Here is a 24,514-nt window from a genome sequence, read left to right as displayed (position 1 = left end):
AAAAAGGGGCAGAACGACAATCAGCATGAGAACGGGTCATCAAATGGGCGGGGTTTGAGGGCCCGAAGTTGTCTCTAATTGGTCAGCTTCAAAAGTGGAAATAATAATTTTCATATTTTGATTATTCGCTGTTTTTTTTTTTTTCAATTTAGCGTCTATAAGCTATTCTCAAAGTTATTACTAAATTGTGCATTATTGTCTAGAACGCTTCTAAAGCAGCGGCCTTGTCACGTGGTAGCCAATACTTAACTCATCGTTGTTCAGAATGGACCAATCACTGTCGTTCCTGTTTACAAGGGTGAACAAATCATGTAACGTAGAAAGACTTCTGGGGCGGATTTTTATTTGTATGTGAGGTGTCCGTGTCACAAGTACTCTTTTACACGATTATACCCGTTAGCGTGCAAATATGTCCAGCGAGACAAAAACCTTTTAAAGTTTTAAATTTGGCGTTGAATGGAGCATTTATCGATTTTTGAGCCGTCAAGCGCTCTCTGAAGGAATTTTATGTTCATAGCATACTGTTATTAACATTTGTCTACCAATATGATGATTGAGCTTTCATCTCAAGCCCACACAGGCTCTTTATAAAATGCCCATTCAAGATAAAATAATGTATCAAATCAGTGCATGAGTCAATCATGGAAACCGGAATTGAGTCTATGATTCTGTCAAGTGTTAGTAAAAAGAAATGTAAATGTAGTTGTGATCACAGGCTGTTCATAAAAAGTAATCGAATGGCACTTTTCTATAAAGTTGGTCAGCAAAGGAGTTTATTTAAAATAATTTGTCCATTGAAAATTATTTAATCATCTATTTCATAATGTATGAGAAGTTTTGTTATTCAGAAATACAAGCATCATTAGTCTGAAACCTTCTTTTGTATATTTTATACAAAATAGTTAATATTGACATTTTACATGTCAAACTCCACCCCTTTTTTTATTGCTTTAATCAATATAACATATTAAGTCAAACCAACTGAAAGCATAAGAAAAAAAAACTAAAAGAAAAAAATAAATAAAAGGTATTTCGACAACATACAGAAAACAAAAGGCTATAAATTATGCAATTTACAATGCATATAACATTAAGATTCAAAAGTTCATACTCTTTAGCGCTTTACAGTTTTTTACTCCTGTTAACATGTAAAAGTAATACTTTACTTCTAACTTCAAATGTGTGAAATATGGTTTCTGTGAAGACCATAACAATCAACAATAAATGTATAATATACCATGTTTTATGTTTAATTTTACTATCAAAATAAAACAAAATATCCTCTTTCCTTAAATGCACATCAATACCCATATTCATCTTAATGTATATTCTAAATCACACCAGAACATAAAGATGCAGTCAAAAAAGAGGTGTACAATGCCTTCAATTTCAATGTTACAAAAGCACATTTTAAATCAATGTCTTTCCTAAATCTTGCAATAACTTGTTTAACGTGGTACATCCTGTGAATAATCTAAAACGAGACCTCACGAATCTTATTGGTCACACAATATCATCTTGTAATTTTAAAGGTTTCTTCCAATTCATATTTTGAAATTGTGCACTCCAAAAACTTTTGGCTGATGGAGCTGCACAATTTTGACAGATTTTCCTAAACTAGCTGTTACCTTCCAACTTAACAGTAAAGTCAATATTTGGTCTTGAAACAATTATATATTCAATATATATAATAATATATAAGTTCAATAAGTTCAAATGGTTTAGCATCAATCACAGTCATAAATTCCTTAATAGATTCTCTTAAGGAATATTTTCCAGAGAATTCAGAGTGTTTAACCCACCTTGATTAACTGGATTACAGAGAGCTTTTTATTCAGATAGTGAGGCTTACTCTTCCAAATGAAAATATCTAAGTTTTTATTTACCTGAATAATTGGAGATTTTGGAACATCTATGACCATTGCAGTATAATTAGTCTTGACTAGCCTTTTGACTTTGATTGTATATCCCTCCCATTTAAGGATAAATACCTCATTAACCATTACACTTTATTTGAATATTGTTTATTAATGGAGAGTAATTTAAATTTGTTCTTTCTTTCTGTTTTTCTTTTTCTTTTTTCAAACAAGTTTCAATACCCAAATAAGAGATTTGGTCCTTATAGGTATAACATAGAGTTCAGACAAATTATCAGGTCTGCTTTTGAGAGCAAATAATTCAATTATGTTTAATGTTTAAGTTTATCCCATATGCTATAGAAAATTCATGGAGACAAAAGAGCCAATTTTGATTCTTTTTCATATTTTAGAAACATAACTGTATCATCTGCCAATTGGGAACATTTAATCTCACGATCAAACATCTGAATGCCTTGACATGTATTAACTTTAATATGGAGACACATTAATTGCATGACCATCAAGAATAATAAAGGAGATATAAGATCACCTTGCTTGACTCCTCTGATTATATTAAATCTAGGGGTGGTCCCAAAGGATCATTTAATAGAGCTATTACAGTTATTGTATAGCGCTTGAATTGCACAAATTATTGCCAAAGCCAAAGAAACTCAAAGATTTAAGTAGAAATGTATGGTCTATAGTATCAAATGCTTTATAGTAATCTATAAGAATATAGGATATAGTAAGGATATAGCTATTATCATTAATTAGAAAGTTATAATCTATTAAATCTAAGCCTATATATCTTCCATGTATAAAACCTGATTGACAATAGTCTATAATTTTATCTAATATTAAATTCATGAAAGTAATTTGGTGTTATTATTGAGTAATATTAAAGGCCTCCAAATGTTTATGTTAAGTAAATCCTTCCCTGGTTTTTGAATTAGCGTAATTAAACCTTGTGACAAGGTTGGAAGCAGTTTCTCATGTTCCAATATTTATTGAAATACACAGAGAAGGAATTCTGAAACATCCTCTTGGAATCTCTTGTAAAATTCACAAGTTAACCCGACATTACCGGGTTTAGAATTTTTCTCCCCCTCCATCCATTTTCTTCTTGATCTTATAAATGCCCCTTTTGCTTTAAGTTAAATATTACCTAACTCCAATTGTAATTTGGTTGATAGATTTTTATTCCTATCACATATAGTTTGCTTTTCATAAATATTATGTTTTGTATTATGCTTTCCTCTTTTTCTTTCCTAATCTTAGCTAACTCCTTTCCCCTTAATAGCTCATTTTCAAATATCATGTTTCATAATTTTCCAAAGAGATTAGAAACTTTGGCTTTACTATAACAACTCTTTATAATAAGTTTAGCATTGTTTTAAAAGTGATCTGTTAGGGATGCAGACGAGGAGTGAGGATCTAGATGCGGGTTCTTTATTATTAATTAGCCTGAACACAAAACAAACCGGAACAAATGAAACATCCACGGTGGGAAAACAAAACCAAAACACAAAAAACACCAAAAGAATAAACAGGCTGGGGAAACATCCACGACGGGCAACAGTAACATAAAAACATCTAAATTCATCAAAACATCTGTAACATACACCTTCAGTGAAACATACAATGATCGACAAGGAGTAGAGAAACAGCAGGGTTTAAATACACAGGAGACATGATGATAACAAACGACAATCAGGTGAGAACAATGACACAGGGCTGGCAGTGATGAGGGCCGGGAATTGTGGTAAGTGTAGTTTTTGACAAAGACTAGTGAAACACAGGGCAGACAACAAGGGAATCATGACATGATCATCTTCAAGGAGCACATTATTTCATTTCCAGTAATTAAAACCTGATCTCCTATTCCCCATGTCCCCAAGGTCAATTACTGTGGTCACTATACAGAGGGTATAATGTCAATATCTTGAATTTGTTTCCCAAGTTCTTGTGAAACCAACCAAAAATCGAGCCTATTGCTTGGATCCATCCTTATTACTCCAGGTGAATTGTCATTTTTCAGAGTTCCGGTGTCTCCATTCATCCAGACAATGTAAATTATTACACAAATTATATCTATACGTGTATTGATTTTATCTAACAACTCATAAAGGTAAACAATGTAGGGTTATTAATAGTGTTCCAATCGACTCCTAGGATTAATTTTGCATTAACAAATATTTGTAGAAATCCTGACATTTCTTCTTCAAATCCCTGTAATAACGCCCTGTTTCCCATATAAACATTATTCTCATTAATATTTCCAAATATTATAATATTATCCTGGCTTTCTACCACCATAATATGCCATCTCCCAAATGCACAAGCTTTGCTTTTTAGAATTTTCCCTTTAAAGTTCCATTTCAAAACAGCAACCCCTGCTGATGAATTACTTTCATATGAGAAGCAAATTTCGTTGCCCCTATTGATTTGTCCAAAATTGTCCAATTTGCCCATTATGGTCGTTTAGTGATGCATGAGTTTCCTGACGAAAATAAAAGTCAGCCTTAGATCTCTTAAGAAATAAAAAAAAATTGCTTTCGCAAATACCTTTAACATTAAATGAATGTTAAAATTGTATATATGAACATTAAAAGCATGAAGGCATTCAGTCTTTGTAAGTTATTACACGTCAAACTCTGACGCAAGTTTCGATAGTGACGCAGGCGCGGAATTCTGTGACGTAGTACGGGGTCGTACTTCCGTTTGAAAATGGCGCCACCCATACCTCATTTAGCTGGTGAGTTGTTGCTTTAAAACGTGTTTTCAAGCTCAGTTTCAGAGGCATAAATATAAACAGTCAATCTGTGATGGCATGGCGTGAAACATCAAATCTGTGATTTACTCTCATGATTTTCCGCATATGCATGCTGCAGTGCCATTCATAAGCCTATCATGTGCGCAAATGATCACATTTATACTCTTGGTTCACATATGAAAAAATATAATGTTTATCAACATGTGCACACATATCCATATTAAATATTTTAAAGCCCCAATGATACTTAGCAGTTATATGTGAAAAATTATAAGTGGTTAGCTAAAAGGGCCATTTTTGTTTATGTTAGAAAGTTATTTAAAACAGTTATTTTAATATTATCTGTCTCGTTAAAAACAGTCCAAGGATCAGATGGAACTTTGCTGTTGTGTGGACCTCCGAGCTGTCAAGAAAGCTCTGCATTTCAGAGGTGAGAGACAAATAACATGGGCATGAACAAGCAATATTTTAGGTTAAAATGTGTAGGTTACCAAAAAGTGTATATTTTATACAAAATAAGTTTTATATAAGTTTATATCCATAAGTTACATATAACTTACAAAATTATCAGTTTATCTGGATTTACTATTTATAGGTATGTGTTTGAGTAAAATTAACATTTTTGTTTTATTCTATAAAGTACTGACAACATTTCTCCCAAATTCCAAATAAACAATATTGTCATTTAGAGCATTTTTCTTTTTTTGCAGAAAATGACAACTGGTCAAAATAACAAAAAAGATGCAGTGTTTTCAGACCTCGAATAATGCAAAGAAAACAAGTTCATATTTATTGTTAAACAACACAATACTATTGTTTTAACTTAGAAAGTGTTCAGAAATCAATATTTGGTGGAATAACCTTGCTGTTGGGTGACTATTACACTCCTGGCACAAAAATTCAAGCAGCTCTGCTTTGTTTGATGGCTTGTGGCCATCTATCTTCCTCTTGATCACATTCCAGAGGTTTTCAATGGGGTTCATGTCTAGAGATTGGGCTGGCTAGGGGCTTGATCTGGTGGTCCTCCATCCATACCTTGATTGACCTGGCTGTGTGGCATGGAGCATTGTCCTGCAAGAAAAACAATCCTCAGAGTTGGGAAACATTGTCAGAGCAAGCAAGTTTTCTTCCAGGATTTTCTTGTACGCGGCTTGATTCATGCATGCTTCACAAAGAAAATCTGCCGGATTCAAGATTCTGGAATCTTTCTGTCTCCTAGAGATGAACGTAATTTGGTGCGAAAAGTGCAAATCAATCCCATAACAACAGCAAAGGACATTGTGAAAATGCTGGAGGAAACAGGTAGACAAGTATGTATATCCACAGTAAAACAAGTCCTATATCAACATAACCTGAAAGGCTGCTCAGCAAGGAAGAAACCACTGCTCCAAAACTGCCATAAAAAAAGCCAGAATAAATTTTGCAAGTGCACATGGGGACAAAGATCTTACTTTTTGGAGAAATGTCCTCTGGTCTAATGAAACATAAATAGAACTGTTAGGCCATAATGACCATCATTATGTATAGAGGAAAAAGGATGAGGCTTGCAAGCCAAAGAGCTTCATCCCAACCGTGAAGCATGGGGGTGGCAGCATCATATTGTGGGGGTGCTTTGCTGCAAGAGGGGCTGGTGCACTTCAAAAAATAGATGGCATCATGAGGAAGGAAAATTATTTGGATATATTGAAGCAACGTCTCAAGACATCAGCCAAGAATTTAAAGCTTGTCGCAATTGGGTCTTCCAAATGGACATTGACCCCAAGCATACCTCCAAAGTTGTGGCAAAATGGATTAAGGACAACAAAGTCAAGGTATTGGAGTGGCCGTCACAAAGCCCTGACCAAAATTTGTGTGCAGAACTGAAAAAGCATGTGCGAGCAAGGAGGCCTACAAACCTGACTCAGTTCTGTCTGGAGGAATGGGCTAAAATTCCCGCAACTTATTGTGAAAAGCTTGTGGAAAGCCACCCAAAATGTTCGACCCAAGTTTAACAATTTAAAGGCAATGATACCAAATACTAACAAAGTGTATGAAATCTTCTGACCCACTGGGAATGTGATGAAAGAAATACAAGCTGAAATAAATAATTCTCTCTTTTATTATTCTGACATTCACATTCTTAAAATAAAGTAGTGATCTTAACTGACCTAAGACAGGAAATGTTTTCTACGATTAAATGTCAGGAATTGTGAAATAGTGAGTTTAAATGTATTTGGTTAAGGTGTATGTGAACTTCTGACTTCAACTGTGTGTTTGTATATATATATATATATATATATATATATATATATATATATATATATATATATAAAATTACATATTTTTACCTTTTATATCATTTCACTTAAACAATCAGGCAGTGTTGCATGATTTTTTTTGGTCAAGAACAAATATTCAAAATAAGGTCATAAAAACTCCATGTATAATAACTATGCAACAAAGATTTAACAACTACTACACTATTTATTTCAGAGATGATCGGCAAGGCAAACACATGAGATTCAGCAGGGATGGATCTTTGTTCGGGTGGTGCAACGGCTCACAGTACGTATGAGGAGTGAGTTAGTATAGTTAATAGTTGTCACGATTCATATTTGATTAAATATAAGTCTTCTGTTTATGTTTAAAAGGGTCAGTGTGGTCAAAGTTCCCAGTGGAGACTTGGTGAAGTCTTTTGATCTTCCCAAAACATCTTTGCTGGAATTCTCACCTCTGAACAAACTTTTGGCTACCTGGCAGCATTATACCAGTAAGAACTTTTAATATATGTTTACATGAAACTACAATAACAATATGCATGGGTAAAATCAAAGATAGATTTCTGTGCACTATAACTAGTTTAGAGCTGTTTGTTTTGTTTGTCAGAAACGCAGGATAATCCTCAGGGAGAGCCAAACCTGCAGTTTTAGGACTTGCAAACAGGTGCCTGTATCAAAGCGTTCTATCAGAAGAAGATTACAGGATGGTGAGTAATTATTAACACACAGTGATGATGAAATAGAAACCCTTACAAAAAGCTCTGTGGCGGTAACAGGGTACAGTGAGAATATTAGATGATTATACCACGGTACTGAAATATTACCATATTCATGTATCATGGTGTTTACATGGTACTCCACAGAATAATACAATGGCACTCAAAAATCAGGGTATTTCCATTGTACCATAGTAGTTACTTTTGATGCTTTTTATTGGTCAAATTAGCTTTCTTATTGTCAGTTAAATTTATTTACTTTGTGTAACCGATGACTGAATGTAAAATGCGTATGCATTATTTGTTTTTTTGTTTGTTTGTTAATAGGTGTCCAAGCTGGGCAGATGATGAAAGTATTGCTGTTAGAAATGTCAATAATGAACTTCATTTCTTTGAGAACAACAACTTTGGTAACACATTTTTTTATTTAATTAATTACAATTATTTGATGTCCATTGTAAGTTGTTTGTAATTTAAACATTTTGAGTTTACTGTAGCTTGATCTAGTTTGAGAGGTTAATATGTTTAAAAACTTTTTTGTGTTTTGGTTTGTAGAAACAATTGCTAATAAGCTACACCTTCAGAAAGTGTCTGAGTTTGCTCTATCTCCTGGATCCCACCCGAGCAAGGTATCAGAATATCTCTGAACATGCTGTTTACTAACAGAAATATATTAAAGAGGTCATGTCATGCATTGTAATCTTAGTAAAAAAAAAGTCATATTATATTATTACATGAACTTTTTCTATCCTGTCAAGTCATTTTTATTTGTAAATAAATTTTCACAACACACATAGTTTCAAAGCAGCTTTACAGACAATGATGCTGTAAAAGAAAATGAAACCGTGGGAGAAATCGGGCTCCGCTGGGGGAGCCAGTTCCCTTCTGGCTATCCAGCATGTATATAATGCCAAAATTAGTTATCTTTGTGTATTACATGTCTCGGCTTATGTGAGTAAGCTGAGTAGACGTCGGTAGGCAATGTTTAAAACTGTTTGTGGCCATCGGTCTAAAATGCTCGGTTTTCTGAGCTGTCACCTTTAAACCTTTAATAAGCACACCCACTGTTATGATTTGCAAAGTTTAGTCCTACATTTATGTGGTCAGGAACTTAGTTTGAAGGTGCACTCAGTTCATAAAAAAGTTTAACTCCTAAATACATGAATTGTTATTTTGCGATGTATGTAGTAAATCATGACCATAATCTTATAAAAGCGGTTTTATTCTACATGGAGAGGGTCACACATGGGGGCTGCCATGTTAGAATCACATAACCAGATGAATACTTCTCACTTAATCTCAGTAACCGTCCTGTTATTTGACACTCACTCATTGATTAAAGTAATCTTGGCCGACAGTAAATACTACATTTCTACAATTGACATCTGAAACTGAAAACTAATGATTTTAAATGATGCTGCAGCAAGCAGCTAGGTATCAGTGTAAGTCCAAGATGACAGAAAGACAAAAGTTACTGAGTGCACCTTTAAATAAATTTAAGCCGCTCATTCCTAATGTTGGGATCCTTTGGAAGGCTATGCAGTAATGCAGTTGTTCCACAACCAGTAACACATCTACATCTGGGGACCTTACTCAACATCTAAATATTTTCGCTGGCTAAAAGCAAGCTATAGCAACAATAGTACCACTTTCGGTGTTTGAGTACCTCAGCTGCTCTCTCTTAATCAATTCACCGTAATGATTTCTTATGTTTTGGAGTTGGGGATGTTGAAATAAAAATGCATTGTGACATCACAATGCAGCAGATTTCAAAGCAAGTGGTTTTTGAATGGTGGAAACAATAAATTATCTTTTCAGACTGGAGAGGAAGTTTTGAGTTCTGAAATATACAGTATGTTTTTATAGGACAATGACCTTTTGTGTGTCAAATTATCAAGGAAATTTGGATTAATCATGAATTTAATGCTGATTATGTGTTGCTGAAGGTTGCTGTCTATGTTCCTGGAAGCAAAGGTGCTCCATCTTTTGTACGACTGTATCAGTATCCCAATTTCGGTGGTCCAACATGTGCTCTGGCCAACAAAAGCTTTTTCAAAGATGATAAAGTGGCCATGCTATGGAACAATAAAGGTAGATTATCAATTTGCAGCTGGTATCTGATCATTATTATCAACATATTCAGCTTAGTTTATTTTTGTTTATATTGTCAGAGAATTTTATGTAGGTTTTTTCCCTCATCTCCTAAAGCCACCGCAGTTCTAGTGACCGCCAGCACTGAGGTTGATAAAACGGGAGCCTCTTATTATGGAGAACAGACGTTACACTATCTTGCCACCAATGGAGAGAGTGCAGTTGTTCAGTTACGTAAGTGCCATGATTCATTATCCAATTAAAGAATAGATCATCCAAAAATTAATATTTTGTCATTATTTACTCACTCTTATGTTGTTCCAAACCCATGTGACTTTCTTTCTTCCGTGATATGCAAAAGGAAATGATGTTCACAGCTTTTTTTCCATACAAAGTATTTTTGTACTGAAACATGGTGTATAATTTTTGTAATGCATGCATGCTTGCAGAACTGAACGACATGGATTTCATCATTTATTTACATTTATTTTTTGTTGTTTTGTACAGCAAAAAACGGCCCAATATATGATGTCTCCTGGAACCCCAACTCAACGGAGTTTTGTGTGGTTTACGGTTTTATGCCCGCCAAGGCTACGATCTTCAACCACAAGTGTGAGTCTGTGTTTGACTTTGGCACAGGCCCCCGTAATGCTGCTTTCTACAGTCCACAGGGCCACATCCTTGTTCTCGCAGGCTTTGGGAACCTACGAGGACAGATGGAGGTTTGGGATGTTAAGAAATACAAACAAGTTTCTAAACCCCAGGCTGAAGATACCACACATTTCTCCTGGTGCCCTGATGGAGAGCACATAGTCACAGCGACATGCTCGCCCAGACTCCGAGTCAATAATGGCTATAAGATCTGGCACTACACCGGGACTGTGTTGTACAAACATGAAACACCATCAAATAAAGAGCTCTGGCAAGTATTATGGCAGCCCTTTCCAAGTGAAACATTTCCAGAAAAGGTGGTGAAATACCAGACGGTTCCGAGTGAGCTTGGCACCACTGAAGCCAAACCTGCGCAGGTGTATCGCCCACCTGCCCTCCGTAATAAACCCCAGGCAGCCAGCTCCAAACTAGTGAGTTTGTATAATGCTTATTCTTTTTTCTGGTGGTCGTGTTGTGGTTCAGATTTTACATTTCCTGTGAGAAATTGATCGTGATTAAGGGCAGGTGATCGAAGGAATATTCACAATAGATAAGCAATGATGAGTTCTCACCCCATTGGTTGTCAGGCTGGTGTTTTAAGGCTGAAAAATATCAAAATATATATTTTTTTCTTATAGCAATATTGGTTTTTTTTTAGCACCTCTAATCAGTATTCCTTGTCTTTTCAAGCATGAAGAGGAGCTACCACAGAACATGAAGCCTGGCGCTGCGGGAGAGAAGCAAATGTCTAAATCTGCTTTGAAAAACCAGAAAAGGAGAGAGGCAAAGAAAGCAGCTAAACAGGCATGTGACAGAATTTATATTAACGTTTATGTTTCAGGTTGAAAATGGAGAACCAGTTCTTTTTCAGAACGGTTCTATTTATTTATTTATTTTAAAGACCCTTTGAAATGCTTTAACGAGCACAGTTTTCCTTCCTGTGTTGACGTATTTGCTTTCGAAACTGGAAGATTGGGTGGGACATATCGAAGGGCTCATACCCCTTGTTTTAAACATCTGTGATGATTTGCTACTTGCCAGTCAGTAACTGTTATTGAAATATTTGGTCCATTTTCCTGGTAGAGAAAGACTACTTTTACAATGCCTATATCTGCTAAAGGTTCCTTTATGTTCCATGAACTATACAGAAGAATATCTAGCTCAGACTTCTGCTCTTTGTCAACACAGGAAAACAGGTCTGATGAAGCTCTGCCTCCAGTAGCAGATTCCACCCCTTCCGCTCCTGCTCATGTGACTTCTACCCAAGGAGACCCTGAAACTGACAAAAAGATCAAGAACTTAAAAAAGGTGCGATGTTTGAAAAATGGTGGCAGAATCAAATAAAATTGGTGTTGAGTGGTTTTGGAAGATTTGTATCAGCTTCAAAATATAAATGTTTTTTCGTGTATGGATACCCAAAAAAACATATGTTTCCAGGTTATCCATTTTGGAAAAGGTGTAGTATTCAAATCAATAATAATAATAAAAAAAAATACAATGTATCTGCAGATATATCATTTGATTATTTTTTATTGCATACCAAAAACAGACCATATACATATTTTTTTTTTTTTTCTACTTGCATACCTTAATGTGTCATGAATTTATCTTTCAGTTTTTTACCTGGTTTTATGTTTATGTATCTGACAGAAAATCAAAGCAATTGATGAATTGAAGGAACAGCAGGCAGCTGGTAAAGTTATGCAGAAAAATCAGGTACTATATTAAAACTTCATCAACCCTTCAGTAGAAAAAGAATGTTGATACTTTCTCAAATGAGCAACTTTAAAGTTTTGCCGTCATTGGTGCATGAGTGTGTGTGAATGGGACACAGTGTAAAGCGCTTTGGTAACCTCTAAGGTTAAAAAAAAAGTGCTATATAAAAAATTTAAATATGAACAGACCATTTACCATTTTGTTTTTTTATAGATTTTGTTTATTTATTGTATAATTACCCAGATCAGTGTTTTTGTCTGAGGTTAAAATTACAAAAACAGAGTTGTTCAGTTTGTAGTCCTGAGTAAAGTAAATGTATATTTATGAGTAAAATAAGATCTGTGGTTAAAATTACATGAGACTTTCCATTTTGTTACAGTCATACTTCAAACATAAGTTTTGAAGCCGCTGTTTTAAATCGGATGTTGCTAACTACAAGTTGCTAAATAAGAACTACAACTCCCACAAACGAGTAGATGTACCTGACAAAGCAGGCAACCATTGTAGTTCTTATTTAGCAACATGTGATTTTAAACAGCAGCTTTAATCTTCACGTTCAAGGTATGAATGGAATTTATGTTGTACAGCAAAACAGTCATTTTAACCACAGACCTCATTTTACACAAATAAAAAACATTGCTTTTCCTAAAACTCATGGAAAATTCCCAACTTCAAAATCCACGTTAGAGGTATGACTGTAATTTAGATGTAGAACAAAACTGCCACAAATTGTCAAGTAATGTTTACCACAGACCTTATTTAACTCATTAGATTAAAAACCCCATTATAAAAACCCATGGGATAATCCAGAGGGAAACCATGGTGAATTAGACTTCCAGGTTCACCCACAAATTGACGTCATGGCTGAACAGCTTTATTAGCATGTTATTTGTTTTGTTTCTATTAGTACAGTTCAAGTCAGAAATTTACAAACACTTATGTTGAAGTCATTAAAACAAATTTTTTATCCACTCCACAGATTTAATATTAGCAAACTATAGTTTTGACAAGTCGTTTAGGACATCTGTTTTGTGCATGATACAAGTAATTTTTCCAACAATTTTTTACAGACAGATTGATTCACATTTAATTGACTATATCACAATTCCAATGGTTCAGAAGTTTACATACAGTAAATTAACTGTACCTTTAAGCAGCTTGGAAAATTCCAGAAAATAATGTCAAGCCTTTAGACAATTAGTCAATTAGCTTCTAATAGGTGGTGTAATGAATTGGAGGTGTACCTATGGATGTATTTGAATGCCTACCTACAAACTCAGTGCTTCTTTGCTTAACATCATAGGAAAATCAAAAGAAATCAGCCAAGACCTCAGAAAAACAATTGTGGGCCTCCACAAGTCTGGTTCATCCTTGAGAGCAATTTCCAAATGCCTGAAGGTACCACGTTCATCTGTACAAACAATAGTGTGCAAGTACAAACACCATGGGACCATGCAACCATCATACCGCTCAGAAAGGAGATGCTTTCTGTCTCCTACAGATGAACATAGTTTGGTGCGAAAAGTGCAAATCAATCCCAGAACAACAGCAAAGGACCTTGTGAAGATGCTGGAGGAAACCGGTAGACAAGTATCTATATCCACAGCAAAACGAGTCTTATATCGAGATAACCTGAAAGGCTGCTAAGCAAGGAAGAATCCACTGCTCCAAAACAGCCATAAAAAAGGCAGACAACAGTTTGAAAGTGCACATGGGGACAAAGATCTCAAGACATCAGGCAGGAAGTTAAAGCTTGGTCGCAAATGGGTCTTCCAAATGGACATTGACCCCAAGCATACCTCCAAAGTTGTGGCAAAATGGCATAAGGAAAACAAAGTCATGGTATTGGAGTGGCCATCACAAAGCCCTGACCTCAATCCGATAGAAAATTTGTGGGCAGAACTGAAAAAGCATGTGCAAGCAAGAAGGCCTACAAACCTGACTCAGTTACACCAGTTCTGTCTGGAGGAATGGGACAAAATTCCAGCAACTTATTGTGAGAAGCTTGTGGAAAGCTACTCAAAATGTTCGACCCAAGTTAAACAATTTAAAGGCAATGCTACCAAATACTAACAAAGTGTATGAAATCTTCTGACCCACTGGGAATGTGATAAAAGAAATACAAGCTGAAATAAATAATTCTCTCTATTATTATTCTGACATTTCACATTCTTAAAATAAAGTAGTGATCTTAACTATCCTAAGACAGGAAATGTTTTCTACGATGAAATGTCAGGAAAATGTGAAAACAGAGTTTACATTTATTTGGCTAATGTGTATGTAAACATCTGACTTCAACTGTATTTCACATACTGGATTTACAGTTTCCTTGTAATATCTTTAATAACTAATATAATAATATTTTTTTTAAAGCTTGAGAAGATCCAAAAGGAGGCCCAGCTGTTGAAGGAGCTCGAAGACCTTGAATTAGGACTGTAAACACATTTTACCAGTGCATCAAATTGGTCATCAGTTTTCAAACCATGCTTTGTCATACTGTTAATAATCTGTATGCCAGAGATTATTCATGCTCAACAAATAAAAGCCTGTTTTGCCGCTTTGAACATGTTTAAAATAATAAGGACCTCTTTCTTAAAGCAATGTTGCTATGCAATGTCATGTACAGCACAGGAGAACATGGGTGACGTCATGAAATTTAAAATAAAAAATGCTGAAATTCGAAGTGCGTTACTTGTATTTTGTCCCTTCATGAACCGGAAGTAATCATTCTTCCAGCGTGAAACTGATGCAGGAGCGCAGATGAGTCTGATCTGAAATATTTCACAAATAAACTCGCCAGGACGAACCAACACAGCCGATATTTCAGGTTTGGTAGGTTAACACTTTATTAGAATGAGTCTTGAATCCATAGAGTGTTTTATAAATGTTTATTTGTGATAATTAGATGAGCCGGTGAGTTGCTTCTATGCATAAATATCACATGCTTGTGTTTATATTCAAACTATCAGCGGCTCTCCAGCCATTTTAGTTTAATAGGCGTGTTTTATTGTAAATATAAATGTGTTTTCAATTATTTTATATGTTTAGACGAGTATCAGGCTTTGACATTTAGCAGATCAGCCATTTCAAGAGTGACACAGGCCATGGATTTATGCTCTATATTTCAGTATTTCTGTCCTATTTGATTATTTATTCGTTATCTGGTGTAGAACAAAACCACTGTTATCTGAAATGTACGTTCGGTTAAATAGAACATTTTAGTCCATTTAAATTAGCATTCTTGGATTAGCCAGATGACCCATTGTTTTTTGTTTGTTTATTGTTTATTTAATGCATTTATTAAGAATAAAGTTGAATAAAAATGGTTTGTTACTGTGTGTTATATTCTGTTGCTGCGTTAAACCCCAGATAGTTTACATAATGAGTGTAATTGGGGTGAATTCTGATGAGCTGCTTTACACCACGTCATGATTTTAAATTGATTTTTAAAAATCATGTGGCAAGACTCCGATGTAAGGTTGTTTTTTGATTGCATAGCCTATCTCACACATGCTGCAATGACACCTTTGATCATATATGAAGCTAATATAATGAACGAGGCTCTGATAGTTTGCTGAATACGTTATGATTATGATTGCTGCTTCACATTGAGAGAGCATGTGAATATACATTTATTTTTCATTTTTAAAGGTCTAGACAGACGTAAAGAACGTCTGGACTGATCTCTCAGGCTTGTAAGTAAACAATCTTGACAGTGCGCATATTTGATATAAATTACAGTTTCAGTCTGTTTGTAGTGTAAGTGTAATTCATGCATTTGTATTTGTCAGTGTGATGGTATGATCAAGCAAAATGTGTCCACTCCTTTTCTAGAAACTGGTAAACTTGAATGGACTCGTTGCCCAAAGGTACACAGGTATATCTACTTTGTGGTCTTCACTGACCCAGATATATTGAGTTGGAAGGAAAGGAAAGCAGCTGTCTGCTTCAATTTGTTTCGTTTGTGTGAAATTTGTGCAGTGAGACCAAGTCATCCCATCCCAAGTTCCATTATGCCTGTGAAAAAGAAGAGAAAGTCATCCGGTTCAGAAGACCCCAGTATCAGAAAGTGTAAAATCACCAGGTAAAAACAGGTCTTTTAGGTCTTTCTCTTACGCAGTAGTTTTTGAGATCTTTAGCATGTTTGTGAAATATTAGACATGGTGAGATGACATTTAATTATAGTAGTTATATGAAAAGTAATTGGAGCATGTTACTCATGTCACCTTTGAATTCCAGTTACTGTAGGACACAAACTCCAGGTCGACTGCTAAACCCAGAGGATCACTTCTCTAGCAAGAAATGTCTTGCCTGGTTTTACGAATATGCAGGTGCATAATTCAAAATCTTTCCTTCATTTTATAAATGTATATACTGTTTTCTTAAAATCTACATGAAACAGCATCACATTTCCGTTTTACTTTCATAATGGAACGCTTTTCCAATATGCGTGATATTTATGATTTATGCAGTGGCAGGAAAAAGTTTGATCTTTATCTAAGTTACAATTATGAACAAACACATCTGTTTTCTCTTACAGGGCTCGACATTAACGCTTGTCCAGGACAAGTGGATTTTTGAAGGGGCAAGTGAAAGAGAATTTTTCTTGCCCAACCGGACAAGCAGACGGATTATAACGTCAATAACAAAAAATAACCAGCTATATTTGTGATGGCCTTGGCCTGTGTCACTTATTAGAAAGTTCATATAATAATTCTGCTGTTGAAAGTAATCCAGAGCACCTAATTTTATAATTCGCTAGTGATCTAGTAACCGCTGCGCCCTGTTTGATTGACAGGCAGCGTATGTGTGTGTGCTGAACATGCGCGTGTGTTCTGAAAGTGCTCACGCTAATGCACACCTGATCGATCGGTCCAATACATTCCGCCAAAATGCCCGTCTTGGTGAGGTATTAATGTAAACACAGAGAGTGATGTCTGAAGTGAACATAAACTGCAGAGGAAAAAAGCTGATTTGTATTAAAATGTTGTAAATGTAAGCTAACATACCTGCTGCTGTCTGGTGTGTCGTTATAATAATCAAACATCCATAACAAGAAAACGAGAAAACACTCACTGCTCTTGACTGGGTATCTTCAGTAGCTTTAAAAAGTATTAATGTATATTCATATACATCATATATAAATCATAAAGTGAAGACCAGTAGTACTTTTGTTGCATTTCATTCTGAATGTTTCCTTGAATGCTTGATGGCTGTTTAAAAAGAACAAAATGTTCTTAATTTGTATTTTTTGTTCTATTATTTTTAATCTTTCTATTCATTGCTGTTTTTCATTGTTATTTTATTACTGACTGTTTAGTAGCCTTGAGTAATTGCTGAGGAACTTGAAACTATTCTCCAATAATTAACAAATTAGTTAATTGTTATTATTTGTTGTGGTTTTGAAGCTGGTATTGAGAATAGTCAAATTTCACTACATGCTATTGAAATTTTGGTATTGTGATAATGTATAGCCTTTATTGTAAATGGGAGATCTTGCTGCAAAAACATGTAAATGCAGATCTCATTCCATAGAGGTATGAGCACCCCTGCTGTAAATGATGGGATGGAGGCATTTCTTTATTTTACTACCATACATGACATCAAATAAGTATCATATGCCAATTGTCTCCTTCCCTACCCAGTGCAGTTTACATTTCTGTCACAGAGAGTTTAGTTGATTGCATAGGTACACTATTAGGTTGGGCATCGGTCATAATTCTAGACAAATAGACAACATAAACTTTGATATGTTACTTGAGCATGTAACTTAAATATCCTTTTTCTCTCCGGACAAGTAACTTTTTGTGAATGACCAATTTACTTGTTTGGAGGACAAACACATGACAATGCTCAATGTTGAGCCCTGTATTAACACACAAATTATTGTATTGTTCTTGTACATATTGAATACATCATTCAAACATTCACAGTGTAGGTTGGAAAAAGTATATAAATCCCTAGGCTTATGATGTAAACAAAAGCTAATTAGAGTCAGGAGTTGGCAAACCTGGCATCCAGTTATTGAAACAAGATTGTAGGTGTGGGTTAGAGCTACTTTGACTTATAAAAAGCACTCAAACGAGTTTGCTATTCACAAGAAGCATCTGCTGAAGTGGACGATGCCTGGCACAAAAGAGATTTCAGAAGACCTACGATCAAGAATTGCTGGAAAAGATGATTTAGTACTGTGGTACTCTCCCTAGATGTGGCTGTCCAGCCAAGATGACTCAAATGCACACCGCAGAATGCTCAATGAGATAAAAAATAACCCTAGAGTGACAGCTAAAGACTTTAAGGAATCATTGGAACTGGTTAACATCTCTGTTCATGAGTCTACTACGTGGAAAACATTAAACAGGCATGGTGTTCATGGCAGGACACCATGAAGGAAGGCGCTGCTTTATAACAAAAAAATGTCTGCATGCCTGAAGTTTGTAAACGATCACATTGACAACCCCAATATTGGTGATGTCAGCCAAAAAGGAAATTTGTTTCAGAGGCCGAGCAAGTTATTACATTTGAATGAACGGTTACGAAGACTAAAACATTTTACTTTGTGACAACATGATGTTGACTAAGTTTTACGAAAATATATTGCATGAAGATTTATATTTCCCAGACATTTAAAGTGTGATTCAAATGTGTACAGGGTCAGATGATGTCGTTGGACCAGAGAGCATGGAGAAGTTTTGTGAGGACTTCGGCGTGGAGCCAGAAAATGTTTGTGAAATGTACTTTTTTGCTCCAAATATTTCATACCCAAAGTATGATTGAATAACTCGCACTGTTCTTTTGTGTCTTTTAGATTGTAATGTTAGTGTTAGCCTGGAAGCTTGAAGCAATAAATATGGGATTTTTCACTAAAGAAGAATGGATAAAGGGAATGACCTCACTACAGTAAGAGAATGACCTCACATCCACTCTATATCAGGATGAATTGTGAATTGCAAATGCAATCATATGTCTTTATTATATCTTTCTTCTCCATAGATGTGACTGCACAGAGAGGTTACAAGGCAAATTGGATTATTTGCGCTCTCAACTGAATGACCCGGTTATATTTAAGAGCATTTATAGATATGCCTTTGACTTTGCCAGGGTAAGAAGCTGGTTTTTGTCAAGTTTCTATCAGGATAAATCCTTTTAATTTCCACAAATTAAAGATTTTTTTGGAACGACTTTGTACAGTGAAGTTTATTTATTTTACAGGTAAATTAGGGACAATACTTTTACTCTTATTTTTTTTTTTTTATGATTTTGCAATACTTGTTTTCTACATAATAGGGTGTTTTCCCACACCTTGTCCAATCTTGTTTTTGTGTATAGGATAAAGATCAGCGCAGTCTTGATATGGACACGGCAAAATCCATGCTGGCGCTGCTCCTCGGACGGACGTGGTCCCTGTTCCCTGTCTTTCATCAATTTCTGGAGGTTTGTGTTCATTTTATCAATTAAAACCCCAATTAAATTGTCAAATGCAAAAGTAATGTTGACATACTTCCTATTGAAACAGTATGTTTGGGCTGAACATATGGAAGGGCTTTAGACTTTAGTTAATGTCACTGTAATTTGCATTACTAGTATTACTAGTCTGAGATGTGTGGTATTGGGGAAATTTCTTTATGTCTTAGTTTTTAATGACCACATTTACACGCACTAAGAAAACTGTTTATTTCAGAGTTTTTGCAGAAACTACGTTTTGAAACGTCATGTAAACCACAACTGTGCTTTTTTTCTTTACACCATTTAAGGGATTAAGAGAAAGCGGTTTTACACACCCAGGTTTCTCCCAGAGAACTTGGCTTATGTGCCATGTAAACGCATTTACGCCATTTGCATAGTGCATGTAACCAACCAGATAACTATCGTCATAGGATAGAGCCATACATCATATCAACCAGTCAACACAGCAGAAAGAATTAAACATTTCTGGGAGTACACTGGGAAAAGCACTATAAAATATACCCATTTATACACACCAATTTAAAATATTCTCATGTCAATATATGTACTGAAGTGCATTGGGGAAATACCAGAGTTTTAAGTAAGAGGGTAACCCCACCATTGCAGCACAATTCTGCTGCAGGTAGCCATGGAAGGTTAACGAAACAAACAGCAACAACTTTTTGAATATCTGGATATAAATCAAAGCAACAGAGAATAAAATAACAAACATGGCATTCAAGGAAGACTTTGCCATTTACACAAGCGTCGTGGTGAAATGACGATGCTGTGGAGAAAACGGTTTACTGACCACATGTGTACAGAAGTAAAAGGGAAAAGCCTTGAACACACCGATATTGAGTCTTAAGCAGCTTTCTTTGCAATACATGGCTTTCTGGTGTCCATACTAACGTGCTCATTGAACAAAAATTGGCATTTTCAATACAGTGTCAATCTGCTAAAAGTTTTATCAACTTTAAAGAGTACACTAGCACATGGATGACCTCAAAGCTAGCAGACATGGACTAAAATCCACAAAATTCCAATTTTGTGTTTTCAGTAATCATTAAATCTCTTAATTATTAGAATTTGGTCCGTAATAATGTGCAGTAATGTGCTTTAATGATCAACAGTATGTTTTCTCTGTCATTGTTTACAGCAATCAAAGTATAAAGTAATGAACAAGGATCAGTGGTACAACGTCTTAGAATTTAGCCGCACAGTTAACGCAGACCTCAGCAATTACGATGAAGATGGAGCCTGTAAGTTTTATGTCGTTCGCATCCATCCACAAACATTTTGTTGTGCTTTAATCATGTCAGCCTACTTTTAAGGCACAGTTCACCAGAAAAAATGACATTTCTGTCATTAATACCTCATGCCGTTTCAAACCCATGTAACTTACTGTCTGTCTTGGAGCAGAAAAGATGTTATACAGAATGTTTGCACAGCTCTTAATTTTTCACCTGTGTCACTAACCTTCATTGATGATCTATGTCTTGTGTATTAACTGCAGGGCCAGTGATGCTGGATGAGTTTGTGGAATGGCATAAGGTCAAAATTGCATTATAGCACAACCAGATGATGAATTAAATACCCACGGACAAGTTTGAAGCACATCAGAGTTTTTTTTTTTTTTTTCTTGTGCCCCAACGTGTCCGAATGCAAAACATCACTACCCACAGACTCTTACAGTGTTACTTAAAAAGCAAAAAGCACGGGGAAAAAAATCACAAACCAAACAAAAGTGGAAATATTTTTTATATGTATTTGTTGTTATATTTGCCAGTGTTGTATGATTTTTCTGAGAGCGAGATGGGCTGTTTGTAGGTTTTGGTCGCTTTCATAATTTTATTTTATTTTTTTTTCCACAAAGTTTTACTTTGTTTATAGTGTTTTGAAAAGGAAATAAAGCAGTTGTATGTAAATTGATATTTCTTCTGGACATTGATGGCTTACCGTAGCAGTAAAGTAGCATTTTTCAACAAAATTTAAATTAAGCTTAAAGGTGCACTCAGTTACTTTGTCATCTTGGACTTACACTGACATCTAGCGGCTTGGATGCAGCATTATTTAAATTAAATTGTTTCAGATGCCATTTATAGCAATTTAGTATTCACAGTCAGCCATGATAACTTTAACCAATGAGTGAAAGTGTCAAATAACAGGACAGTTATTAAGATTAAGCGAGTAGTATTAGGCTGGTCATGTGATTCTAACATGGCTGCCCCCATATGTGGACCCTCTCCATGTAGAATAAAACCAGTCATATTAGTAACCTTATAAAAGTGGAGTCTTTATTTTAATGTGAGTGGTCATGATTACCTACATATATTGTAAAATTACAATTCATGTCTTTAGGAATTAAACTTTTTTTAATGATGAATAAATGACTGAGTGCACCTTTAAAATAAAACTGACACTAATATATATATATATATATATGTATTATATCTTAATTACTGTCAGAGATAAGATATGCATCGAAATTGATACTCTTAAAATGAGACGATAGTAGTATAAGTTGAATTTACAAATGACAAATTATCAGTCAACCGTTATGGTTTTGTTAATGGGTGATTCAGATATCAGTCGACCTCTAATGTCAATACAAAAAGCCTACACAGTGGGGCCAAAAGTCGTAAGACCACTAATGAAAATGCTTCTGTTTAGCACTTTTTAATACAAAGGTTTTTTTTAATGACAAATTACAGTATTCTCATGATTTGACAAAAAAAAATGAAAAGAGCATCTTGTGTGCTTCAATGGAAGTCTGTACCTAACATGGTCAATGTCACAAATGTTTCCGACATTTGGACCACAGTATATTCCGTAATACAATTTAATGACAGCAAATGAGATGTAACAATTTTTTTTAAACATTATTTGCTAAAAAATATTTGAAAGAAGAAAAAGTGAACTATCAAATGACAATTCTGTTGTGTAGATACATGGTCGAATTGATGCTAAAATATATGGCCAATCAAGCACTGTTATCGACTGATTCACACAATGTCAAAATGGGCAAATATTGTCCGATTAAAAGGGTTGAATAAAAGTTAAACTCAATCGACAGCAGTTGTGGCATAATGTTGATTACCAAAATAATTCCAAATAATCCTTTATTTATTTTATTCATTAACACAGTTAAAATGGAATTGAAAGCGGCCAGTCCATAAACGTTAAAACACACAAATTGCTTTCAAAAGTATAGCCACATGATGTAAACATTATATGTGTTTTAGGGTTAGGTCACCCAAAAATAACAACTCTCTCATCATTTACTCACCCTCATGCCATTCAAGATGTGTATGACTTTATTTCTTCTGCACAACACAAACGAACATTTTTAGAAGAATGTTTCAGCTCTGTAGGTCCATAAAATGCAAGTGAATGGGATCCAAAACTTTAAAAACCAGAAAACAAATAAAGGCAGCATAAAAGTAATCCAAATAACTCCAGTGGTTTATTCCAAGATTTCTTAAGCGATTTAATTGATTTTTGGTTAGCACAGACCAAAATGTAACTTCTTTTTCACGCTACATGTTGTCAATGCAGTCTCTACGCACGATCATGATTTCAAGCTTGATTACACAACCTAGAGCTTGATGCATGGGTAGAACGCTAGGTGGCGCAAGGAAGTGTAATCGAGCTTGAAATCGTGATCGCCAATGACACAGTAGATGTCAAGATTTGAGACATGGGAGTTATATTTTGGTCTGTTTTCACCCAAAACAGATTGGATTGCTTCAGAAGATTATGTAATAATAATGACGTAACACTGTAAACAATTTTATTACACTAAAATCATATTAACGCATAATGTTAACGTCATAATGTTAACATGCATGCACGCTGTATTTTGGTTTCGCTATACACAACGCATAATTTAAATGAATAAAAACTGACTAAGTACAATTCTCAAGACACTAGTCTGTAATTTAAATGGTGAACTTCTGCTAGCACCAACAAAAGTGCCTCTGTAAGAAATCTCTATGTTTTTTCAGTGAAACCTGTTTGGTTGTAAAGAGTAGAGTGTCTACGTTCGTTTGATATGTCGCTAAATGTTAGTTATTTTGAATAACTTTCAACTCTAACACATCTGTGGGTAATTTAGCTTCATTTTAATATAATTTTTGTACATTTTCTGTGCATTGAGAATAAATGGGTTCATTCAAAAGCTGAAAAATTTTGCTTTCAGAGGCTTTATATGGAGTTAGGATGAAAATAAGGTGCATTTCAAACTGTTCTGTGGCCAGTGAAGACAGCCAGCACACTGGAGGTAAAGTCATTCACTAAATAGGGAGCAAGGGAGCATCCTATAGCGTTCTATTCTTTCTTTTTTCTACCACAGAATATTTGAAATCAAATTACATACATTTACAACCCCACCCCACACAAACAGGTACCCCAGTGGTCAAAGGCCAATTCACAATGACACGCACACACACAAAAACAGACAAAGAAACAGTAGAAAATATTTAGAAACATAAAAAAACATAAAATGTATACATTCAAATACAAAAAGTTTGCAATACACACATTTAAAACAAGTCTCCCTCCACTGCCCCTCCCTGAGAGCCTTCTAAAAAGCCTAAATAACTGTCCCATTTCTTGATAAACAAATCTACGTATGTTGCCGAACCTTCTATGTGACAACTCTTCAAATGCCGCTACCCTGCCCATCTCCGCGTAGCACTCAAAATCCCCTAAGGATGAGCTTTCTGCCTATCATAACACTGACCAGGACCCAATTCTTCATGCATTTATCCCCTACTTAAATGACTGCCCCATCACCTAAAATACAGAGTCTGGGGCAAAATTAAATTTGAGTACCCAATACATCACCCATAAAAGTTTTAACCCTCAACCAAAATTAATTGACCTTAACACAACACCAAAAAAACATGGGTTTTGTCCCTATCTTCTAATTGGCATCACCAGCAGGTGGGTGTTTCCAGCCCATACAATCTAGAGGGGGTCTAATCCATGTAAAATCTTAAA

General features: G+C 35.2%; 2 protein-coding genes across 10 annotated transcripts; both read left to right on the top strand.

The window, feature by feature from the left end:
* The first annotated feature begins 4,564 nt into the window (after window positions 1-4,564).
* Window positions 4,565-14,735, top strand: LOC127661764 (eukaryotic translation initiation factor 2A-like). Its single transcript, XM_052152638.1, has 14 exons — window positions 4,565-4,614; window positions 4,993-5,062; window positions 7,105-7,176; window positions 7,263-7,381; window positions 7,498-7,597; window positions 7,934-8,016; window positions 8,162-8,235; window positions 9,553-9,697; window positions 9,815-9,931; window positions 10,205-10,779; window positions 11,039-11,152; window positions 11,537-11,656; window positions 11,999-12,064; window positions 14,438-14,735. Exons 8-14 carry the CDS (start codon window positions 9,679-9,681, stop codon window positions 14,501-14,503), a joined length of 1,077 nt encoding a protein of 358 aa, XP_052008598.1. The 5' UTR covers window positions 4,565-4,614; window positions 4,993-5,062; window positions 7,105-7,176; window positions 7,263-7,381; window positions 7,498-7,597; window positions 7,934-8,016; window positions 8,162-8,235; window positions 9,553-9,678; the 3' UTR covers window positions 14,504-14,735.
* Window positions 14,736-14,780: 45 nt separating this feature from the next.
* dcun1d5 (DCN1, defective in cullin neddylation 1, domain containing 5 (S. cerevisiae)) lies at window positions 14,781-21,442 on the top strand. 9 transcript variants are annotated; one of them, XM_052152971.1, is made up of 11 exons: window positions 14,781-14,896; window positions 15,716-15,759; window positions 15,899-15,933; window positions 16,046-16,148; window positions 16,304-16,395; window positions 18,717-18,787; window positions 18,873-18,964; window positions 19,058-19,166; window positions 19,394-19,498; window positions 20,670-20,772; window positions 21,027-21,442. In XM_052152971.1, the coding sequence occupies exons 3-11, from the start codon at window positions 15,915-15,917 to the stop codon at window positions 21,080-21,082; spliced, it is 750 nt and encodes a 249-aa protein (XP_052008931.1). In that variant the 5' UTR covers window positions 14,781-14,896; window positions 15,716-15,759; window positions 15,899-15,914; the 3' UTR covers window positions 21,083-21,442. The 9 variants fall into 9 exon arrangements, with proteins under 9 accessions (XP_052008931.1, XP_052008934.1, XP_052008932.1 ...); XM_052152974.1 differs by having other exon boundaries at window positions 15,899-15,941; XM_052152972.1 differs by having other exon boundaries at window positions 15,856-15,933.
* The last annotated feature ends 3,072 nt before the right edge of the window (window positions 21,443-24,514 follow it).

This window comes from Xyrauchen texanus, chromosome 21 (genome assembly GCF_025860055.1).
Source record: "Xyrauchen texanus isolate HMW12.3.18 chromosome 21, RBS_HiC_50CHRs, whole genome shotgun sequence".
In the NCBI taxonomy this organism is placed as follows: Eukaryota; Metazoa; Chordata; class Actinopteri; order Cypriniformes; family Catostomidae; genus Xyrauchen; species Xyrauchen texanus.
This window is presented reverse-complemented; position numbering and strand designations above follow the sequence as displayed.